The sequence below is a fragment of the Lytechinus pictus genome, chromosome 10 (assembly GCF_037042905.1).
Source record: "Lytechinus pictus isolate F3 Inbred chromosome 10, Lp3.0, whole genome shotgun sequence".
Lineage (NCBI taxonomy): Eukaryota > Metazoa > Echinodermata > Echinoidea > Temnopleuroida > Toxopneustidae > Lytechinus > Lytechinus pictus.
In genome coordinates, this window is record NC_087254.1 from 15,792,284 (window position 1) to 15,814,679 (window position 22,396).

Genomic DNA, 22,396 nt, shown 5'->3' on the forward strand with positions numbered 1-22,396 from the left:
ATAGAATCCTGTTCAAAATGAATAGAATCATTGTCATACACACATAAAGAAAACAGGAGAATCATCAGTGTTAGCTTTCACATATAACACATTTTATTGCAACACCAAATTCAGGAATTGGTAACATTAACAATATAAAAAACATAACAAATTATAGAAAGGTATATTACATAAGTAAAAACAAAAGAAAGTCACCTATTCACTATCAAGACATGCTCTATGAACATTATGTTTATTATGTAGTGTAAGACAATAATTCCTGCACAGTAGTCATGGGATGATAAGTTGAAGTTATCCAATTTTAAAAAGTTTTTTCTGTAAATGATAAAACTTCAAGCATCCCCCCCTCAGGTTCATTTCTATATTCCAATAGACATCCTGATAGCATACATGTAAGAACATGCAGCTCAGATTTTTAAAATTGAACACCATGTTGACCAATGCCTTTAAGCCATTGTAAAGCTTTCTCATAGTAAGAATTGTTTCCACAAAAATAGGGTTTGCAATTCTCGAGCTACATCTGGTATACAAAGCATTCACAGCTCTAGGTTAACATCTCCTTTTAAAGGGCAAGTCGACCCCAACAAAAAGTTCATTTGAATCAAAAGAAAAAAAATTAAACAAGCATAACGCTGAAAATTTCATCAAAATCAGATTTGAAATAAGAAAGTTATGAAATTTTAAAGTTTGCTTAATTTCACAAAACAGTTATATGCACATCCTGGTCAGCATGGACCGATGACGTCACCCACTCACTATTTCTTTTGTATTTTATTATATGAAATATAGAATATTTTCAAATTTTGTAGTTTTGTCAATAAGGGAGCTCTTTGTTTAATTGCAGTATGTTGCAGAAGTGGATTCCCCACATGTAGGAAGTAGTCAAGCCCTTTTAAAACTTGTAATATAGAAAAAAATTACGATATTTCATATTTCATATAATAAAAATACAAAAGAAATAGCGAGTGGATGACCACATCAGTTCCCTCATTTGCATACTGACCAGGATGTGCATATAACTGTTTTGTGAAATTATGCGAAACTTTAAAATGTCATAACTTTCTTATTTTAAATCCAATGTTGATGAAATTTTCAGCGTTATGCTGGTTTGATATTTCTCTTTTTATTCAAATCATCTTTTTGTTGTGGTGGACTTGCCCTTTAAGGACAAAGGAATAGGTTGTATAAAGTTACATGCTTGAGATTAGCTAAAACCAGATTTTGCATTTTTTAAATGTTAAAATGATAAATTTTAATGTTAAAATTTTAACATTTTTTAAATGTTAAAATGTTAAAAGTTTGAGATATTTTTTCTGAGGCGGCGACAAAATCGAACGGTTTCTCTGGTTTGAGTCCTGATTTACTGGCATTCAACAGCTGCATTTTTAAAAGTGTCTTTAAATTTAGAATTTATGGTTTCTCTTTGGTGTGAGCAATACAAACTTTCAATTGCCATCCTGAGAAATTTGTAATCTACTTCTCATGAAGAACCCATCCAGGGTTGTTTGATTTAAATCATGTCGATTTAAATCATGATTTAAATCATGTGAGTTTTTCAAAAAAAATCACTGATTTGGCCTGAATATGAATATCAATGTCATTTTTAGGTTTTCAGATAATTTGCTTTAAGATGCATATCTCATTTTTCAAAAAAAAAAAGAGGTGATATTTTGAGACAGCGCATAAAACATGCTAAATTTTTGTTTTGGTTGCCCTACCTCCTTAAAAATACAACTTGAATGACTTACCCACTTGACTTCACAAGTAGGGGTTTGGGTGCAAGAACATTATTGCACAAGAAAATTGTTGACATTTGTGATTGATTTTCACCCTTAATTCACTGAACTTGACCAATCTGAAAAAAAAAAATCTGTATCTATACATCTGTACAACAATTTCAAGCAATATTGTGAGATTTTTAGAAAACAAAAATTTCTTTTGAACTTGCCAGTTATGAGAATGGTCCAATACTCGCTTCTTTAATACTTCCAGCCCAATTTTCAAATGAAAACAAGTTTTGTCTACTTATGCTGGTAAACAAAACTTGTTACTTTTGGTTGCATTCTTTCTTTAAATGTTGGCATTTGCACAATGTGCTTGCCTCCACATTTCTCTCTGTTATTTCATGTTATTTACCTATTTATGATAAATACTTCTAAAGCTACAAAAACCCTAACACATATATACAACCCAGTAGGCTACGCACTTTAACCTCTTTACCTTGTTTCTATATATAGGCTGTTATTGCTGGCACTGAGGTACCGCTGTCTTTTCCCTGCCCAGTAAAAAATCCCAAACATGTTGGCACTGACAAGCATCAGTTTTTAAAAGATAAATCACATAAATTTGCTGCGAAAAGATATGCCTTCCTACACTTTTTATAATCTTATATCCGAGTAGATATTCATACGTAGTGATATTTAACATAATACGAAGTTTGAACTTCAACACTAGTTAATAAGTTTTACGCTAATCTTCTGCAGACAGAGGTGCTGTGATACCTGTCTACAACTGGTATGACATCATACAAAAAACAATATGTACATCTTTTCAATTTTCTTTTACCCAAGGGGCCAGGTGGAGCAACATTGTAATGTTTTCATGATGTAATCTTTTATGATGTTATACCAGATGAGGTTGCCGTTTTTAGACAGGTATCACTGCGCTAATATGTTGGACTAGTGAAAATGTTCCAGGTGAGCGTAGTACTTATGTAGTACTTGTTGAAGTTTAAACTTTCATCAGGCTTTTTCATTTGAGGCGTACAAGTTCGATAGCACACCTAAAATAGTCTTGAGGTGTGCGATTTTCAGCACACCTAAATTTGGTAAAATTATACACAGTTAGATACAAAATGCACACCTACAGCATACCTGAATATATTGAGAAGTAGTGTTTGTAGCACAACATTCATTTCTCAAAAGAAAAAGCCTACTTTCATATCATTCTTCTACTTTGTTTTCTACAAGACGCGTTACTGCTGGCATTGAGGTACCTCTGCCTTTCCCCTGCCACAGTGTGTATACATTCGTTTGCAATTAAGAAATCCCAAACATTATGGCACTGAAATTAAAATTAGACAAATCAATGCACTCCTACTTTGATGTTGGTTGTAATTGCTGTCTGGTTAAGAAAGTATCAACAAATCACTAACTGTGAGTGCATGGATTTGTCTTCACAAATGATGCAAGTTATTTACCTATCAAAGATTACCACTTCTTAAAGCTACAAAAATCAGAACACTATAGGTACATCCATTAGGCTTAAATACACCAATTCACCTAAATGTGTTGTACAAACATATGCCTCCCTAAACTTCTTTTACCTTGTTTTCTAGATAGGTTTTGAGAAGTGTTACTGCTGGAACTGAGGTACCTCTACCTTTCACCTGCCCAAGTTTGTAAACATTCTTCTGCAGAAAGTCCCAAACATGTTGACATTGCCAAGCATAATCCATATCAAGGATATACACTAGTTTCATGCATATATCAATTCCTTTCAGGAGACTTGTACATGGGATGGTGCTATTTTCCACAACAACAAACACTTGTTCTGGTTTGTCAATTTCACCTTGAATTAACACAAACGGTTGTGTTTGAGTCTTCTGGTCCAAGAAGCCTGGTATGTTTGTACCAATCTGCATATGAAATACAAATAAAATTGGTGACAAGTGAGATAGCAGAACCATCCACAAATGAAGGAGGGAATATTTAGTGCATCATTTCAATCTTAGTAAAACAGGCAAATGTAGTGAGGGTTGTGAAGCGGAGGGCTATACTGAATGCCAGACTAAGTTCTGATAAATGCAGGGAAATACAGCCAGCAGCTATACATGCCAATATTCGTTGAACTCAATTCTCACTGAAACATATTTTCCTCCAGAACAGTTTTCAAAGAAATTTTTTTTAAAATTAATTTCTCAGGTTTTTTAGTAATCACTACGGAACAGTACTATCATTTGTAATGTACGTCCATCCATTATGACAGGCGCGGATACGGGGGGGGGGGGGGGCGAGCGGGGGAAAAAAGGGAGTGATAACCTTTTTTTTTTTCTTGTAAGATTTCAAAAAGGAGTAATAAAGACTTTTTTTTTTGCTTGTCAGATTTCAAAAAGGAGTGATAAGCTTTTTCTTTCTTTTTTTTTTGCTTGTCAGGTTTCAAATTATTGTCAGAAAATTTTCCCAGTTTGAACCCCCCCCAGAAATCCTGGATCCGCGCCTGCGTTATGAGACGATATATGACAGGCAAAACAATTAATTCTATCTTTTATTCTCATTCTCAGTCACAAATTTGAGTAATTTTCAAACCAAAGATGATGTCAACACCCCCCCCCCAAAAAAAACAACATTTTTATTGAAAAATGTACACCCCTATTCAAACATACAATATTCCAAACCAAGTAGAGCAGTTCGCGTTTAGTTATAATGTGTAGCTTCACTGTGTTGACCGCTAAATGCACTGTCATATATTGTCTCATAATGGATAGCTTCATATTCCTATTATGATTACAAACGCACTCATTTACTAGGAATAATAATTAAGGCTGATTTACAGAGCAAAACCTTTTCAAACATTGACAGGTTGACACCAGCCTTAAAACTGATTATTTTTTCTGTGAAGATTCAAAATAAACACGTCTGTTTGCAGATTTTTCTGACGGATCCACGTTTTCAAATGTCAAATTTTGGGGGTTAAAAAAGACGAAAATTCACCCACACACACACACTATGCGTCTCAGACGTGTAAATACCCTTGCTGCCACAATTGCTTAGTTTTTGTGTCATATAGCTGATTTAACTGACTCAAACTTATAGAGCACTATAGCGGGCTTGTCAAATTATTTAAATTTTACTATAAAAAATTCCATCCAGAAAGGAGTTTACTGCAGTTTCTTTCACAAAATGTCATATTTTTGTCTAGGCTTTCATGGAGTCATAGGAGTGCCCAAGATATACTGTAGGAGAGCAATTTCTACTTTTTGCCCAGGTGCTACAACCCTTTGCAATGAGCCACTGTGTGTTTTATGTAATATCACTAAAATAATCTCAGTCCTGTCCTTTTAATAGCAGGCTCTGGGTATTTGTTTAATTTCTGCTTGATCTGTCTGAAACAGTGTGTGCCAAATAGTAAAAATAAAATTTGTTCCTCACCTCTTTGCGCTGCACGAATGCCTTGCGGGCTTCATCCTTCGTTGAAGAACCACTTCTCCCTTTTGCCCCTTTCTTCTTTCCCGGTGGAAACAGCATAGGCAACACCTGCAGAGATAAGTTTACCTCCTGTTCATCTGAAACATAGGAGACAAGATACAACTACATTTGTAAGTTTCTAAATTATAGTTCTTCCAAATGTTTATTTTCTCTCAAACTCACATCAAAGTCACATCTGTACAAGAACAATTTATGCCGCAGCATAGCAAGAGTAAATTGCTCATCAACCAGTTATGGGAGCGTGTTGTGAATCAAACAAGTGCATATGAAAGCGCGTACAGACGCCGCAAACGTGACATGATAGCAACGGCAAAAACACCTGCAGAGAAGTAAACTCCAGGACAGACTAAGATTAATTTGTGCTCATTTTATCACATCTAACCTGAGATTAAAGTTAAGTACAGATGTGCAGCCCGAACACCCAAAATTTCCAACAACCACCCTTTGATGAGTAAACCTAAGAAGATGCAAATTTGCAACCCATGTGTTAACCATTTACTTTTGTTGCTTTTGGAAGGGGCCTTTTTAAAACTAATCAGTGTTTTTTAATACCAAGTAAATTGGAATGCAAATAAGTACTTTTTGACAATATATCGGTAAACCAAAGAAAAATTCCTCAAAAATTAATATGTACACCAATTTTTAAAAAAGGGGCCATAGGTAAACAAGAGAGGCCAAAAAGGACCCTATTCGGGCCACACATCCCCGTACCCACCCTTTTACTAAGACCCCCTTCCCAGCATCAAACACGGGCTTTGTCCTCCATTCATATCACACTATTTCAAATTGGAGATAAAGAGGTGGTTATCAAATACGACTCAACACCAGTGAATGAGACTATAATATCATTGGTTATATTATAGTCTTAGGTGGGTGAGAATGATGTTGGCAGAGGTCAAATTAGAGTTATCTTGAAATAGCAAATTTTTTACAAAAATTTTCATCCTTCAATACTAAAATCACTGTACATGTCAGTAGCATAAATCTAAGATCCCAATATTGGCGTAGAGATGATAAAAATCGATCTGCATGTCAAATTTTGATGAAAATGACTTTAAAAAAGATTTTGTTGTTGCTAATTAATTCAGATTTTGTTCTGACAAACTTTTGCATTTCAATTTGCAAATATTATGTCCTACATGTACAATGAACTTACTGAACCTTGCAACTTACATGAACACGATCTGTAATCTTGTATTGAAAGCAATTAATGTATTTATGCTCTCCTGAACATTTCACTTTTTTGTTGAGATATAAGGCTTTTATCATCTCAGCAATGATATGATGAAGGAAGCAAGTTTTCGTACGACAAAGTAAATGAATTAATAATAATATTCATATTTAAAAGAAACAAATACTTTTCCAGACATATTTGTAGTTTATTACTATTACTGCAAATTGTAAAAAATGTTGATATAGTTCACATCGCTCTAATTAATTAACATTAACATTAATCCCACTTACTGAAATGGGACAATCATAGTCTGGATTATCAGGTTTTCACCAAGCTATTATAATACATACATGTAGAATGGATTTCAAATTGCATATTCACTACTGTAGGCAGGGCCTTAGTTAGAATTTTGGAGTTGCCCCTCATTTTTGAAAGAGTGCCTGTCCAAAATGGGCTGAATTTGTATAAAATGTTCATTACTTGCCCGTCAAAAAGGGAAGTTACCTGTCAAAGTGACGGGCATGGCATGGCCTGACTGTAGGTTTGAAAGAAGAGTGAAGCTGTTAGACATAAGCACCATTTTACCTGTTTCAACAGCACCTTTGAAGTTAAGGTATAGCCTCCAATCCACCTGCTTTTCAGCATAGTTCAGGACATGTCTGCAAAATTTCGGCCATGTGAGGAATAACTTATCTGCTGATTGTGGGAAAAGAATTCGGAAATCCTGGTCAACCTGTATAAAGACAAAGTTAAAATCGAATAGTTTTATGTTTTGTCATTAGTATAAAGAAAACCTGTTTTGTACATTCTATTTGCTCTATTAAAGTGGAAACTACAAGAATTACATATACATAAAATTGAATAATTTACTAAGCTGACTGGTCAAAAAATGGCTCTGCAAAAAATTTGAACGCAGGGAGCTAAAAAGTGTATAAGTTGTGAACTGTGAGAGCTGTGATATTTTGCCACCCTATGTAGACACCCCTATTTTTTTCACATCACATTACAGAACTGTGCCATCGTCTTAGAAATGCAAGCTGGCCTGAAGGAAAAACCTGAAAATGTGAATGAATCTGGGCTTTTAAAAGCCTTCAAAACGGGCTGAAATTAGATAAAAGTGCAAGATCAAGCTGGAAATCATAAATTAAAAAAGCAGGAATTACTGCAAAAGCAGGAAGACTTTACTAGTCAGTACCATTGAAAACTTACCATTCCTTCTGTGTCAATTAAACGTGGAAACAACAGTAAAAGCTCTTGCACAGGTTTGTCCTTATTGTCTCTAATGTAGCCTGCCCTCGCCTTACAGGTATCCCTCATCCATGATCGAACTTGTTGCCTTGGCTCTTTGTGGTCCTGAAGCCACTTTATTTTTGCATCTACTTCCTCATCCTTATCTAAATATGCAAATAAATTCAGGGAGTTAATGCATTATGCCTTTTTAGTTTATTTATAAGTCATGACAGTCACAAGCAAATGTTCCATTTCACCTGATGACAGTAAAAAATTAACACAAGAAATAAAACATGTGGGCAGGCTGTGACAATTGGTTGCCTGATTGCCCTGGGCAATCATTTTTTGGTTTGGGCAACAATGATTAATATCAAATCGTAAGTTAGCTTGCATCAATGTTATCACTTAAGTTACACACATCCAAAAATTATACATGTCTTAAATAGTTACAAACCATAAACATATTCTGACTTTTAACTTTGCACAGACCGTTTTGTTATGCGGCTTGTTAGCAAGGTCAAGCAGTTTTAAGGCCAAGCTTGCCTGACCAGGCAATCAAGTGAAGAAAAAATCGTCGCAGCCTGCATGATGCACGCTCAACCCCCAGGCTCATACACTGTAATGTGCATGGTGCTGAATAGATGAAGCATGTGAAGCCTTAAAGCACTAGGAGTTTATTTGTTAAGATGTCAAGAATTAACCACTTCCCTGAATATTTCTTGACTGATTTCACTATTTTGTACAAACAAAAAGGGTACAGAAAAAAAGGAAGGAACTTGTGGCGCAGATCTCCAAAATATCATTCAGATCGATACGAAAAATTGCCTCATTTTCGTTACAGCGCAACTAATTTGTATATTCAGATGTCGCTTGAATGTGTCAGCATGATTGCTTAAACCCACTTTTTAAAAGACACTATACACATGCATGGGTATTATTTGAGACTAATTCTGTGTATGCTTCCCTGGCAGACACAAATACCCCTATTAGATCTCCATGACCAATTAACTAAGGTTATGTAATGTTCAGTTGTTATATTTCTTCCTTACCTGACGACAGATCCAGGTCTTCTGTATTAGGCAAGTTTGCTTGCACTTTCTTGTTGCTTTCTTTTGGCGTTCTGGCAGGATCACGATATCTGACGTTCCTTAGCCGCATTTCAATGTAACCTGATGAATCTTTTGTTTTGTTTTGGCTTGCTGGAGTGAACCAGGTCAACTTTAAAGTAAAAGAGTAAAAAAAGTAAAACAAAACTATTGAATTTTAGAAGTAGAGATCACTGTTCATAAGAATTTGTATTACCCTTTGGGGTAACTGTACGGTCAATCAGATTTACCTTAATAAAGGCTTGCCCAATCTGAGACAATAACCTTTCAATGATTTAAGCATTTAGACTTTCAGTTGTATCAAGTTTCATCCACTTTTGTCTGGTTGAGTAAATAATAACCTGCTGCAGATAACGTGTTCAGGGGGTCATTTAGCATTAGCTGATATTAAGTATAAACAATGGTTATCTTGGTCATCATGAGCCTAAAGTCAATGATGAACATGGCTTGTAAATGGGTGATCCTATCTTTAACAAGTAACAATGTTACACACAATTTATCTAGCCATGAACTAACATAATGAACTCAAAACTTACGTAAGCATCATGATCATCATTGTCCAACGCAGGAAACTGGGTAACAATGCATTTTGCCATTGCCAATTTTTGCTCTGTTTTAGGCCTTTAGAAAAATGAAAATTGAATGTTTAAGAATATTGTTTTAAAAGGCTATATATATTAGAGATTAAATGCAATTCTTTGCAGGGAATAAATTACCTAGTATCGCATCGCAATTTGCTTTGCTTTTTTGCAGGGCTGCTACACAAAATTTACTTTGTGTCACAATTTTTTTTCCATGGGATTGTACATAATTTGTTTTAAATATTTTCCCATCTCCAAAAATTTCTAATCAAATCTGGGAAGCAAAATTATTCCCTGCTTTGAATTGTAGTCTGATGAACTTCTGCTTCATTGGTGATCTGCTTTGAGAATATCCTTTATATAGCAAAATTTTGATCCACCCATTTTCTGATTTTAGTAATTCCAAACTCCCATCCTTTAATAAAGCAGACAAACAGTGCAAGGTGTATGTATCACACCAAACTATTTCCAAGCACCTGCATAATACACATGTAATGTCAGCTCATTGCATGTATTTGTTATGTAAATGTGATAAACAATTCAAAAGCTGTGTTTAAATATCAACACACAAGTTTCAATTATGCCATGAAAATGTAAAAAAATATAAATTTATGTGAAATTTGTTAGATAAGATTACATGTATACAATTTTTATACCAAGTGTCTGGTTATTTCTGGTATGCAATGCACCAGTTAAGTTGATAATTAACTTTTGTGTCATCTACAAGAGAAAGGGATTGCTTTTGAAATGGTATGTATGTGTCTGTGGTCAAACTTTTAATCCTTGACATCTATTTGATCACTGGAGTCAATTGGTAAGGCAAATAAGCAAATAAACTACCACATAGTATAGCACATCTAAATACGCTAGCATTTCCTTTTTCTGCTCATAGGATTTTAGCTTACCACTTTGTATATGTCTCTATCAGGTGTGAGACCAATGTGTTCACTATCAATTTTCGTGAATTGTAGCTGATGCACCCTTCCTCCATCTCCTTTATAAGCTCCTCCCCCTCTCTCCGTTTGGACAAGATGGCTCGTATGTCCTGCAGATCAGAAGTGATTACAAAGAAAGGCCATAAGTGGATGCTTTAAGTGATCCATGTATGTGCCGGGGCCTTCACATCTAGAATATGAGAGAGATACTATAGGAACAGGAACAAACAAGGAGCCTAGCTAGTACATTTTTTTTCTTCATTTTGCGCCAACAATCGTTAAATGTGGTACCATCATCCAAATCGATAGTTTCTGGGATTGTTTTCATACCTTTTTTTTAAATTAATTTCATATTTTTCTAAAAAACAGCCAATATGTGTCAAATAACTGCTTTACAAATCATGGGTTTTTTTGGTTTAAAAAAATGATTTTTGCCTTTACTGACAAATATTTTGAAAAATAGGAATTTAACTTAAAAAAAAAAAAACATACCCAAGAACTATCGATTTAGATGATGTTTACCCATTTTTTACCCAAAAGTATTTTTTCTAGGCTTGTTAAAAAAATTGGATAAATAACTTGCTGTTTTTGGTGAGTTTCTGAAAAGCAAGTTCTTAATCTAAAATCTGATGCTATAATTAGATTTCTTGTGAAATTTCCTTTTAAAAAGTGTCTACATTTATTCAGCATACATTATCAGTTTTCAAGTTACAATGAAAACAATTTTACAGAAGTCGCAAGGCTCTGACCTCCCTTAATGTTGATTAAAAACTTACATGAGCCATCTTGATCTTTTTAGCCTCGGGTGGTTTGATGATAGATGTTGATGAACTGCTTGGGATAGACACTGACGAGTTGCTGGTGTTTGGGATATCTTCTGGTGGTTTAGATGTTGATGATGAACTGCTTCGGATAGACGTTGAGGAGTTGCTGGTGCTTGGGATAACTTCTGGTGGTTTGATGATAGATGTTGATGAACCACTTGGGATAGACAGTGAGGAGTTGCTAGTACTTGGGATATCTTCAGAGAACGTGCAATCTTCAGAGATCAATGATGGTCCCTCAAGTAGCGAAGTGCAGAACAGATGGTTATTAATACAGTAAATCATTAAATTTGTTTTCACAATTCCCAAAACAGAGTGCTCAATGGATTCCCAGAGATAATTTATTCAAAATTCCAAAAGTTCCAATCAGCATTTAATCACTATACTACTTATAGTTTCATACAAGAGTTGTACTAAGATCAGGTAGAATCACTAAATCTTTACAAAACTCCCTAGCTGGTTTACAAGCTCTTTCAGGAGTTCCTGAGCTATTGAGCTACTCAAACATGAAGGTCTATGTACTCCTTTGTTTTTTTTTTGGTCTGTTTGTTTTTATGTCAAAGCATCGACTTTTTTTTTTAAACTAAGAGTTTCTATTACATGTAAAACTTGAAAACTTATATACAGTATTAACATCCAAGTTTTTAGACCAAAAATTTGGATCCTGCATGTCCGTCAAAGTGTCAAGTTACATTGCTATGAACAGCAAGCAGTCATAAAGGAAGTGAGTTGTGAGTTGAAATTGTAACGAATTAATCAGATTTCTTCACATGCACAATGTGTATGCAGGTCAGAAACTCTACATGCAAACAAAAAATGTTATCTACATTGTGCATGTGTGCTGTGCACCCTCTACATGTGCATTGTATATCGAGCTCTGGCTCAAAATTAATGGTTTGTGACCTGCAGTAGATTGAAAATCCTGTTTTAGTAACTTAGCAAAATAAATCAATCTTTTTTGCGATTGAATTACTCACCTACAACATACATCTTGTGCTTATGTAATACAAGTCATCATCGTCATCATAGGATTTAGTAGCATGCAGGGGATTAGAGTCAATCAAATTCTTAACTTGAACCACAGTTATTTCCTTTGGCTCTTTAGGTTGTACCGCATAAGCATGGAAGTGTCTTTTAAATCCATATGTATGCCACAAATGGCACACAAGAAAAACTGTTGTACCAACTGCAAGCACTGTTCTCACATTTCCAAATTGGGCATCTCCATTGTCATTTTTGCTAACTGCCACCATCATATTTTCACGATACTCAGTACCATAAACCTTGCACCACTGTGCAACATATATATCATCATATAAAGGTATGCTACATGTCTGAGATATAATTTCAGCACCTTCCAATGATGCTAACATCACAGATAAACCAGGACCTGTTTCAACAGATTTCTGTGTCATTGTCTGATTGCTTAATACGTTATAGCAAAGCTGCATTTGGTTTCTGTAGGCTAGAGTTTTGGCAATATTTCTGAAATTGCACACAATGTGTGCCAAACGTTTAGAAAAGTTGTGCTTTCCTTCGAAACGCATCACCCAATAAATAATGAGAGGTCCAAGCAGCTGCATTGCTGAAGGGTAGTGGCTCATGAAGTGGTGTTTCGGCTTCAGATCACGATCAGGAAAGAGTTGCAAAAAGAGCATGTGGTGGTCTCTAATTAATTGTGCCAAGAACAAGGTATGTCCCTTGCTTATCTTAGATGAACAAATGATATCCATACATTGTTTCAAAGCTACGATAAGTTCCCAGTGCTCATCATCTTCTTGAATAAGATCTGCAAGCATAACTCCAATATGACGGACAAGGCACCACATTTGTGCTGCATGCTGTCCTGCAGCACCATCAGGAAAACGAAGCTGATTGCTAGTGAAGGGGCAGGGTTTGTTACTTGCATCAGGTAGGCCGTAATTGAAACTCGTAATCCTGGCATTTAATGTTTCTAATGTAAAAGCTTGTTTTCTGATAAGTTCATGCAGCACCAATTTCACCTCCAAGGGGCACACTCCCTCTAGCATGTCATGCATGATGTCTGGTGCTCTGTTGTCTAGAGTATGAAAGTGTGTCAATTCATTCAAGATACATGGTGATTTTATACCAGTCTCTTGTAAGCTATTCCTATTAAGGTCCAGTTGATAATTCTCAGGTGTCCGCATTACTTCTTTTCTTTCAAGTAAAGCATGCTTTATGTCAGCACGTGGCATTCGGCAAGTTCTGCATGGAAAGTTTGCTGTGAAGCCCTCGCTGAAACCAAACAATGAGTGAATCCCTAGATTGTCTCCTACTACTTGTGCTATCCCAACCTTTACAACTCCATCAAGAGTGTCGGTATGAATGGCTATACCATCTGACTCAAGCACCTTCAGATCTTTCAGCAATTGTGACAAAATCACAGGATATCCATAAAGTTTTGCGTCACTTGAATTGAACAGCATCAACAAATATATGTTTGCTAAAGTTGACCGGTATTGAGGTGGTACACTAGCAATTTTGAAATACACTCCTGTCAGTTTGTGAGTCCCAGACTTAGGACTAAGAGGGTTGGTAACCTCGAAGTCATCTACATACAGAATTAGTTTGATTGTACGAGTGCTAGATAAAAACCTACTTTGCCTGCAGAAAAAACCATCTTGAAAATCATGCATCATACCATCTGTGCTTGGTACATAGCTTACAGCTAGTTTCATAAGATCTGTTTTTTCAAGCAATAAGGTTATTAGCTTTTTAATTGGAATGTACTGGCATGTGATAGTCTTCATAACCTGCTGCACATTGCCTGTTAAACGGTTATTACATGGATAATATGCAATACCTATTGTAGTTTGTTCAGGCTGAATAAAAGCTGCACTGTTCTTGAAGAATTTCTTCTGCTTGTATTGACTTTCCATGTTATCAAACGGGTGGGAAACCATATCTATATCCAATAGGAGACTTTGAAATTCATCATTTTCTTCAAGTCCAGTTTCTGCACCGAATTTTTGCACCTTATATTTTATATACATACACGTGTCTTTAACTAAAGAAGCTGACTTTTCTACAACTTCATTAACTGTGGTATGGACAATGCTACTGTTTGCCAGCAGACCCGCAACCAGCATGACAGCCCGTTCCTTAATTTCATCCTCACCAAAATAATCCCACATCTCAGCATCCCCTTCTGTTGGGTCAATGTCAACATCAATGTTTTCAGCAAAATCATTGCCTGCGTCAACATCTGCAGCATTATCAAAATTACCATGTGGACGTGGTGGGACATGGCCATGTGGTTCTCTAGTACAAGCATGACTCATCAAGTGGCGCTTGAACTGTTCCGTTCTGCCTGAGAATGTTCGTTGGCACCCTTCCTGCATACATACTATACTTTCTGTAAAAATACGGCCCTTAATAACACCATGTCGATTCTGTAAATGCCATAAAATTGCTTTACTGCCACCGTCTATAAGTTCACCACACTTGGGACAAGTACAATTATATTCCATTAGAATAGTGTTTCCGATATACTCCTTTACAGAGTAAAAGTCAAAATAAAAGTACCTTCAATTCCTTTATCCTTTGGAGCAGCTTTGATCTTGGACCAAGTGGCTTTATCAAATCCGCTTTCACAGCTTGATCATCAAGGAGAAGGAGGGTTTCTTGGTCAATCTCTTGTTCTGTTACAAATAAAACCATATGACCATATTCCGTGTTATTCATGATCCAGATTACAGGCATTGTGGGCATGTGTGTTTTTACCAGGTTTTCATGAGGGGTGTAATTAGAAAGAAAAAAAATTAGTGGTTCTTGAGTCGAAGTTCTCGCTTCGATCTCATGGAGCAGTAGTTGGGGAATCTTCATAATACATACAATGTAGCTGAATTTGGTAGAATTTAATTGGTATCAAATTCAAGAAACACTTTTGAAGTTTGAAACATAATATTTGCTGATGACCTACACAAATCTTGGAAAATTAGGAAGATTCAAAGTTCTTCACATGGCTTTCTAGTGCGCATGTAAGCAAAATATTTCTGCAATATTAGCGTAAGTGATAATGGCGCAAAAAACCTGAGGCACACTATGTTTATCTCACACATATTAATGCATTGCATCTTCCCTTTTGTGTTCTAAGCATGCAAGGACCCAAATTCCCCAAAATGCCCTTTAATATTTGACCAACTGAAAATCATATGACACCCCTCCCCCATAAGTTTCTCCTTGCCCCTTCCCCTGTAAATAATGCACGCTCTTTACCGACCAAAATTTTCCTCTGTGTAATTTGATGGGAAACATATCGATTCTAATCGGATACTCTAATAGTCGCTACAGATAAACCATTTGCAATAGAAAGCTCAAACTTCTTGAGGATGTCAAACTTAGTATTATCTTTATTCTGGTATCCTTTGATAAGCAAAAAATTCAAAAAAATTTTGAAAGAATGAAAAGCACCCTCATGCTACATTTTAACCTATGATGGCGCATTTCACAAAAACGAAATGTCTGATTTTTACAGAACTTTCAAAATCTTGTATTTTGACTTCATTTGCATCTAATTTGACACCAAAGGTACAGAAATATTCACTGAAAATGAGTGAAATTAAGTAACTTTTTGCTCCTTCCCACAATTTCAATAGCTATGAGCTGACATAAGAGGGCATGGCGCACCTTTTTGGTAAACACATAGTCCAAAATGTTTCCATATTATATTGAGATAAGTCATTTCCCACAAAAAAAACACTGTTGTAAAAATTAAATTACCAAAAAAGTGTTTTTGACCCCTGTATAAAGCCCACTCCTACTTTTAATTCAAAACTATTTTGTACACATTTGTCATAGGTTCAACAACAAACATAAGGCGGGACAAAATTGTTCTGGTTACATACTGCCCAGAAAGTTGGGTAAGTCTGTCGGCAAAACATTTTATTTTGAACAACAATTTAAAGTTGATCGCTCATTATAAATATTCCAAGTAAAAATGAGTGCAAAATTTGGAAGCTTGACATCACACACCTTCAAGCTTGCTAACCCCCTACAAGCCAAACAGCTCCGTAGGTCAAAGCATGGCCAAACAAATCCATAGCCAGACAGGCTCACATTATAGATGGAATATTATTTTATTGTTGCTTGAGGAATTTCTCGAACGGATAAAAAAGTGTGTAAAGTGATTTGTTACTAACCATGAACGCCCAACGTTATTCTCGGACTTTGATTGAACGGCAGTAAATGTCTTGCGTGCTGCGTACATTCAAATACGGAAGGCTTAGGCATGCATTTACTGTGCATATTTAACACTGTTTTGCATACCAAATGCAGTGTTAAACTCAATTAAACTTGCTCAGTCTGAGAAATTCTTCAAGCAACAATATCAAATTTTGCGACAGTTGAACAGTTATGATTACAAAAGCTTACCTTCAAAATTTTCCAGAAATCTTTCCAGCCCCCACATCACTAGTTTCTCTTTAACAAAGTCATCCATGATGACAACACACTCCAATCTGGAAGGAGATCCGTGAAAAGGAAGGAGCTGTATAAAAAGGGAAGATAATCATTATCGGGGTTAAAAGTTTGGTTCAACTTTTTAATTTGACATCACATTTTCAATTTGACTTAACTCATATATAGAGGACCCTCTCCTAATGGCCTCAAATGTTGAAAATTAGTTTTGCATAAATCTGTTTCTATCTCTTTCCTACGAGGGCTAGCATTTTCTTGTGAGGGGGGGGGGGTCCAAATTTACAAAAAGTCGACGGCGATAAAGTTACAACACCCCTATTTCAGCAACAAAAATTTAATAACCCCCATCAATGATACACTTTACCCCCTAAAGAGGCTAAAATTGTATTGAAATCAGTCCTTTTGAGCAAAATAAACACACTATCTGTGGTCATCAGGTGGGTGTTTCATAAAGCTGTTCGTAAAGTTACGAACGACTTTACGCACGACTGGAACATGTTCTTAGGTCATAATTCAATTACATAGGGATATCACAGAGCACAAGAAAGGATCACCAGTCGTTCGTAAAGTCATTCGTATCTTACGAACAGCTTTATGAAACACCCACCAGGTGACTTCAAACTTTTTGATCATCAAAATGTCATTTTAATACTCCTTGGGTATAAATTTTTCTAAAATTTAACTCTTGGGCGATTATGAGACACATTTCTTTTTTATTTAAATTTTTTCCCCTCAAATAGAGCTCAAACTAAATTTCTATCTGATTTAATTTGACATGATAGACTAGAGCTGAATTAAGAAGCACTCATACAGGAATGTTAAGTATTTGTCTCTGGAGACATAAGAACATTTATAAGATGGAAACTATCCCCTCTAATTTCATAATTTTTTCGATTTTGAGAAAACCATTAGAGTGGTGGGTTTGTATGTTGCTGCTGTTTCTACAACATAAAAAATCAATAGGTGTGGGTAAAAAATACAGGTGTCTATAAGGCAAGGGCAATAATGGAACTTGTAAACATAAAACTGGCAACGAGTTCTCAAGCTTTAAAATGGGCCAAAAATTAGTTTTAAAAAATCAGTTCTTTGAGCCCCTATTTTGGTGCCTTTCCATTCTTTAAGCCCCTATTTTCAGCCCTGCGAATCTCACACCCATACCAAAACAAAAGTTTAGTACCCCTCCCCCCCCCCCCCCCCCCCGATCGATATTTGCTCTTGGAACCAAATTATGTCTCACATATATGAAATTCTTGTAGGCCTACATGGCATTATAAGCTTAGTGTTCAGAAATAAAAAATTCCAGGGGAATTCGTCCCCTCCCCCCCCCCCCCTTAGTACTGCCACTGCTGAAAAATGTCTCTGGAGTGGCTTCTGACATGACTTGCCGCGATAAATTGCTCTGACTTAACCCATTTTAGATGTGCCACTGAGCGAAATCATGCACGCTCGCTTTAAAAGACAATATCTGATCTGATTTTGTAGGCACACAATATTTCATTTCCAGTAATTTTTCAACAAACCCCCCCCCAAAAAAAAAAAACACACATTTTAAGGCCAAGTAAAAAAAAAAAAAAATGGTTCTCTTCTGGTTTTTGGAAAAATAGGAGGGGCTCTTTGTTTTTTATTGAATTAATTTCTGAATACCTACGGTTTATAGCACTATATTTTCAATATGCGGTGCCCCCCAAAAAGATGGAGGCCTTTTTATTTTCTTGTTTCAAACATCTTTATAAAACAAGTTATATGGCCTTGGGAATTAAAGTTCCGGGGAGGGGAGGTAGTAGACTTGCATCTTTTTGAAATCACACAGGGCTTTATTTTTGTTCATTATCAGATCACTTATATAATATTCTGAGAAAATAAAAAAGTCCTGAATACAAAGTCTGTTGCAATTAGAATTTGTTGAAATACATGTAAATATATGCAAATGTCTCTAATTTCCCCCCTCGATCGGATTTGTTCTTTTTTACTAGCCCTGACAATATACATATCGGTCATATCAGACCAGCAAACTAAGCTAATTGCCTGACAGTGACTTTTACTGGTAAGGCCAAGTAAAATCGATTCCTAGTTTCTCGTCCGGATTTTTCGAAAATGAGGAGGGGGTTCCATGTTATTTATTTGATATTTGATTTTTTTTTATACACAAAAATGCTATTGGGTCAACTTCAACACATTCTTCACAAATTTAGTAACACTTGTACTACACTACAGAGGATCGAAACAAGGTGTAATTGCATATTAATGTTTTTTGGTATATCATTGTCTAGAAGTCCTCATATTTTTATTCATATCATTTCAGAACAAAAATATCAAATAACAAAGCAATTAAGGCGGCCCCAAAAAAAGGAAGGAGGGGACGAGAAAAAAAAATTGAAATTATTTTTATTTGGCCTCATCTGACCACCTGACAGGTGTGTGTCAAGCCCTTTTTTTTGGGGGGGGGGGTGGTCTACATATGTGACCTACTATCTCAAAAGCCCACAATAAGTCACCTAAAATGAGTTTTGAAATTTTCATTGTTGAAATTCCATTATTTTAATTATATTATTCTAGAATTTACAAGACGGCTGTGCCCTTAGCCTTTAGGTGTTGACATGCGTAGTCAGTCACAACTATGTCAACAGAGGGTTTCCTTTATGATAAAAATATTGAGGCCTAATCTTAAAGATCCATAATGCTTAGAAAATGTTTCGAATCGGCTACTCTTAAAATGTGGGATAATTCATCAAAGCACATAGTAATAAAGTACTAAAATCTACAAGAAAGGCCAACTGAGAAACTCTGATTTCTGAAACGAATTGAAATAAAATCACAGGTTTCTGGTAGGCTTTGAGTTTCCCCCTCCTGCGCTAAGCGTGGAAGCTTTGAAATTTCCTGAAATCATTAGCAAAAGAAGACAATCTTTGTTGTGATTCTACATCTGCCCTTTCCCTAACTTCTCTTACTTTTTCATTTTTTTTTTCTCTCCCCCTTTCTCCCTCTCTCCTTTTTTGGATTTTTTTTGGGGGGTGACTGCCCCAACCCCCCCAGCTACATGCCTGGTAGTTATGACACTGATGGCTAGTTTTATCTCAATGTCAATCTTGACACTTTGCCAAAGACTCTCTTTGCATGCATATAATATAGGCCTAGGCCTACATAAAAAAACTAGAAATATCACTATCAGTGATTAATAATACTACCCCCGCCAGCAGCGCTCTACCTACATAAAAAATAATATCCCACTATAATAACCCCAAAAAGAAAAGAAAAAATGAAATATTTTGAAGTCTATCAGTTAGGGCAAAAACTATGCATCATCAGATATATCAAAGAATGACATTTCACTGAGAATCCAATCAACAGTGCAACCTTCTTTTTTTTAACTATTAGGCCTATATCTTGCACTTCTTCATATCACTATGGACCCATGCACCGAATTTCAAATCAATTGGTCAAAAAATGAGGGAGTAGTATGATCCACAAGATTTTTGCACCAATTTTATTTTAAAATGTTGTTGCCATGGCAACGCAATTCTCGACTTTGACGAAAATTATATCTTGCACTTATATTTTATACACATCAATATGGACTTAATGTTCCAAATTTCAAATTAATTGGTCCTTAACTGAGGGAGTAGTATGATCCACAAAAATTTTGCACAAATTTCATTCAAAAAATGCTGTTGCCATGGCAACACGATTCTCGACTCTGACGAAAAATATATCTTGAATTTTTATACATCATTATGGACCTATGTAAGCCTACTAGCCTAATTAAAAATTCAGGTCAATTGATCAAAAACTGAGGAAGGAGTTAGATCCACAAATTTTTTGCATGAATTTCATTCAAAAAATGCTGTTGCCACGGCAACGCAATTCTCAACTTTGATGAACAATATATCTTGCACTTCTATACATCATTATGGACCTATGTAGGCCTACTAAATTTCAGGTCAATTGATCAAAATCTGAGGGAGGAGTTAGATCCACAAGATTTTTGCATGAATTTCACTCAAAAAATGCTGTTGCCATGGCAACGCATTTCCCGACTTTGACGAAAAATATATCTTGCACTTCTACATATCATTATGGACCCATGTATTAAATTTCAAGTCAATTGATCAAAAACTGAGGGAGTTTGATCCACAAGATTCTGCAACGGACCGCCCGCCCGCCCGGCCACACGGTGATTCCTATATAGGGCCTAGGCCTACCCCCTTACAGTTACACACCTTGTGTGTGGCGGGGGTATAAAAAATCAGTAGTAGGCCTAAGTTAGGCCTAGTACTAGGCCTAGGCTATAGCTACCTTCAAGACAGTGAAGCCATAACTTAGGCATTCATTGAAAAAAAATTGAATATCAAATACTAAAGTTAGGCCTAGGCCTAAACTAAGTTAGGGCCTAGGCTAGGCTAGGGCTAGGCCTTGATCTAGTCTAGCCTTGGCCTGGGTCAGGGCCCAGGCCTAGTATGAAATGAGGTTTGGAATAAAAATATGCTTCTTGACATTTTTGTGCATGAGATCGCTGAATACCTTAGCCTTCAGGGCCTATACAATCCACGCTTCATGAATATACTCGTAATGTAGATAGATCTAGGCCCCGCCGGGATCTAACAGTTAGGCCTATAGCTAGGCCTACATGGGTCTGCCTTGTTTTGCCTTGCCTTGCTCAAGACGACTCGACATGCTATTGCTAACCATAACTTACTAGGCCTAGTAGGCCTAAAGTTAGGCCTAATACTAGTTAGATAGGCCTAACGTTAGACCTAAGGTAGGCCTAGCCTAGCCCAACTTCCAAGCCTAACTTACTCGAGTTCCATTTGCTGTCTTATGACTGAGACTGCTAGTGCTAGCCGCGAGACCAGGGCCAGGGCCAGGCCCAGGGGTGAACATCATAAAACAACATCAATTCCAGACTAATCATTGTGCAAACTGCATGCAGACTGTCGAATGCAGTAGGCTAAGGCTAAGCTACCGTACATCAATCATATTCATAACGTATGTGCATCGAGTAGCATCGCAGTGATCGTACATGACATTTTGTGAGTTGCATTGACATTTTGTGAGTTGCATTTTGACCGAAAATCGTATGATGGCACTGTTGCAGATACAAGAAATTTGTTCAAGAGAATAGAGCATATTAATACATATAAAAATAAAACTACTTCACCGACAAAATCATGTAATATCTTACAGATTAAACTGGATAACTTACCGCGGTATACACTCATGATATGGCGACTGATTTCAAATGATCGTCTGCGCTGCGCTAGCTGCGCGCGCGGCCGGCGCGGTGACGTCAGTCAACAAGTTTGACCAATGAAATGTTTCATCGAAGACAACGTCATTTTGAAGAGAATACGTATCAAAAATTTTCAGCATCCACGTCATTTTGTCGGGGGGGGGGGGCACTCAACTTTGGGTTTGGTAGGGATGTGCGGCCCCGGTTTCTGAAACGGGGGACAGGTATAACCGAGTTGACTCTGAAAAGGAGATCTATAACCGAAGTGACCTTAAAAGCAGTGGCGGCACCAGGATTTTTAAGGGGGGGGGGGCAAATAGGGGGCAAAACAAAATGTGGGGGGGGGGGGGCAATGCCGGACAAAAAAACCCTCCCTTTTCTTTTCTTTCTCATTTTCAACCCTTTAATTTTTCACTCCGAAAATTATTGGGGGCAACTTGGAGGGGGGGGGGGCCGGGCAAAGCTTCTGACGGGGGGGGGGGGGGGGTCAAATGCCGTTTGAAGTTGAGAGCTATTTTTTGTCAATTGCTCTGGAAGCAAAAAAATCTGAAATTTGCTTAAAATGGCCGGGGGTCTAGATATTAAATTTCCCCCAAAAGGGATTAAGAATTTTCAAAAAGGGCTTGTGAACTAAATATTGTGCTTGAATTTATATGGGGTCTACGGAGCGGCA

The 22,396-nt window shown here is 36.5% G+C and overlaps 1 protein-coding gene across 1 annotated transcript; it reads right to left on the reverse strand.

Moving 5' to 3' along the window:
• Positions 1-197: 197 nt before the first annotated feature.
• On the reverse strand, positions 198-21,777 carry LOC135155655 (uncharacterized). Its single transcript, XM_064105406.1, has 11 exons — positions 21,697-21,777; positions 16,452-16,566; positions 14,604-14,719; positions 11,010-11,294; positions 10,204-10,343; positions 9,254-9,338; positions 8,661-8,829; positions 7,591-7,775; positions 6,967-7,114; positions 5,151-5,284; positions 198-3,637 (listed from the first exon to the last, which is right to left on the reverse strand). The coding sequence occupies exons 2-11, from the start codon at positions 16,516-16,518 to the stop codon at positions 3,311-3,313; spliced, it is 1,656 nt and encodes a 551-aa protein (XP_063961476.1). The 5' UTR covers positions 16,519-16,566; positions 21,697-21,777; the 3' UTR covers positions 198-3,310.
• Between the last annotated feature and the right edge of the window lie 619 nt (positions 21,778-22,396).

Bases quoted from the DNA above. Each gene is read 5' to 3' on its own strand.
- LOC135155655 (XM_064105406.1), bottom strand. From the start codon at position 16,518: ATGGATGACTTTGTTAAAGAGAAACTAGTGATGTGGGGGCTGGAAAGA. The intron at 14,720-16,451 runs GTAAGCTTTTGT...TATTTGTAACAG, and splicing joins ATTTCTGGAAAATTTTGAAG to AACAAGAGATTGACCAAGAA. The intron at 5,285-6,966 runs GTAAAATGGTGC...CCTATGTTTCAG, and splicing joins CAAAGGTGCTGTTGAAACAG to ATGAACAGGAGGTAAACTTA.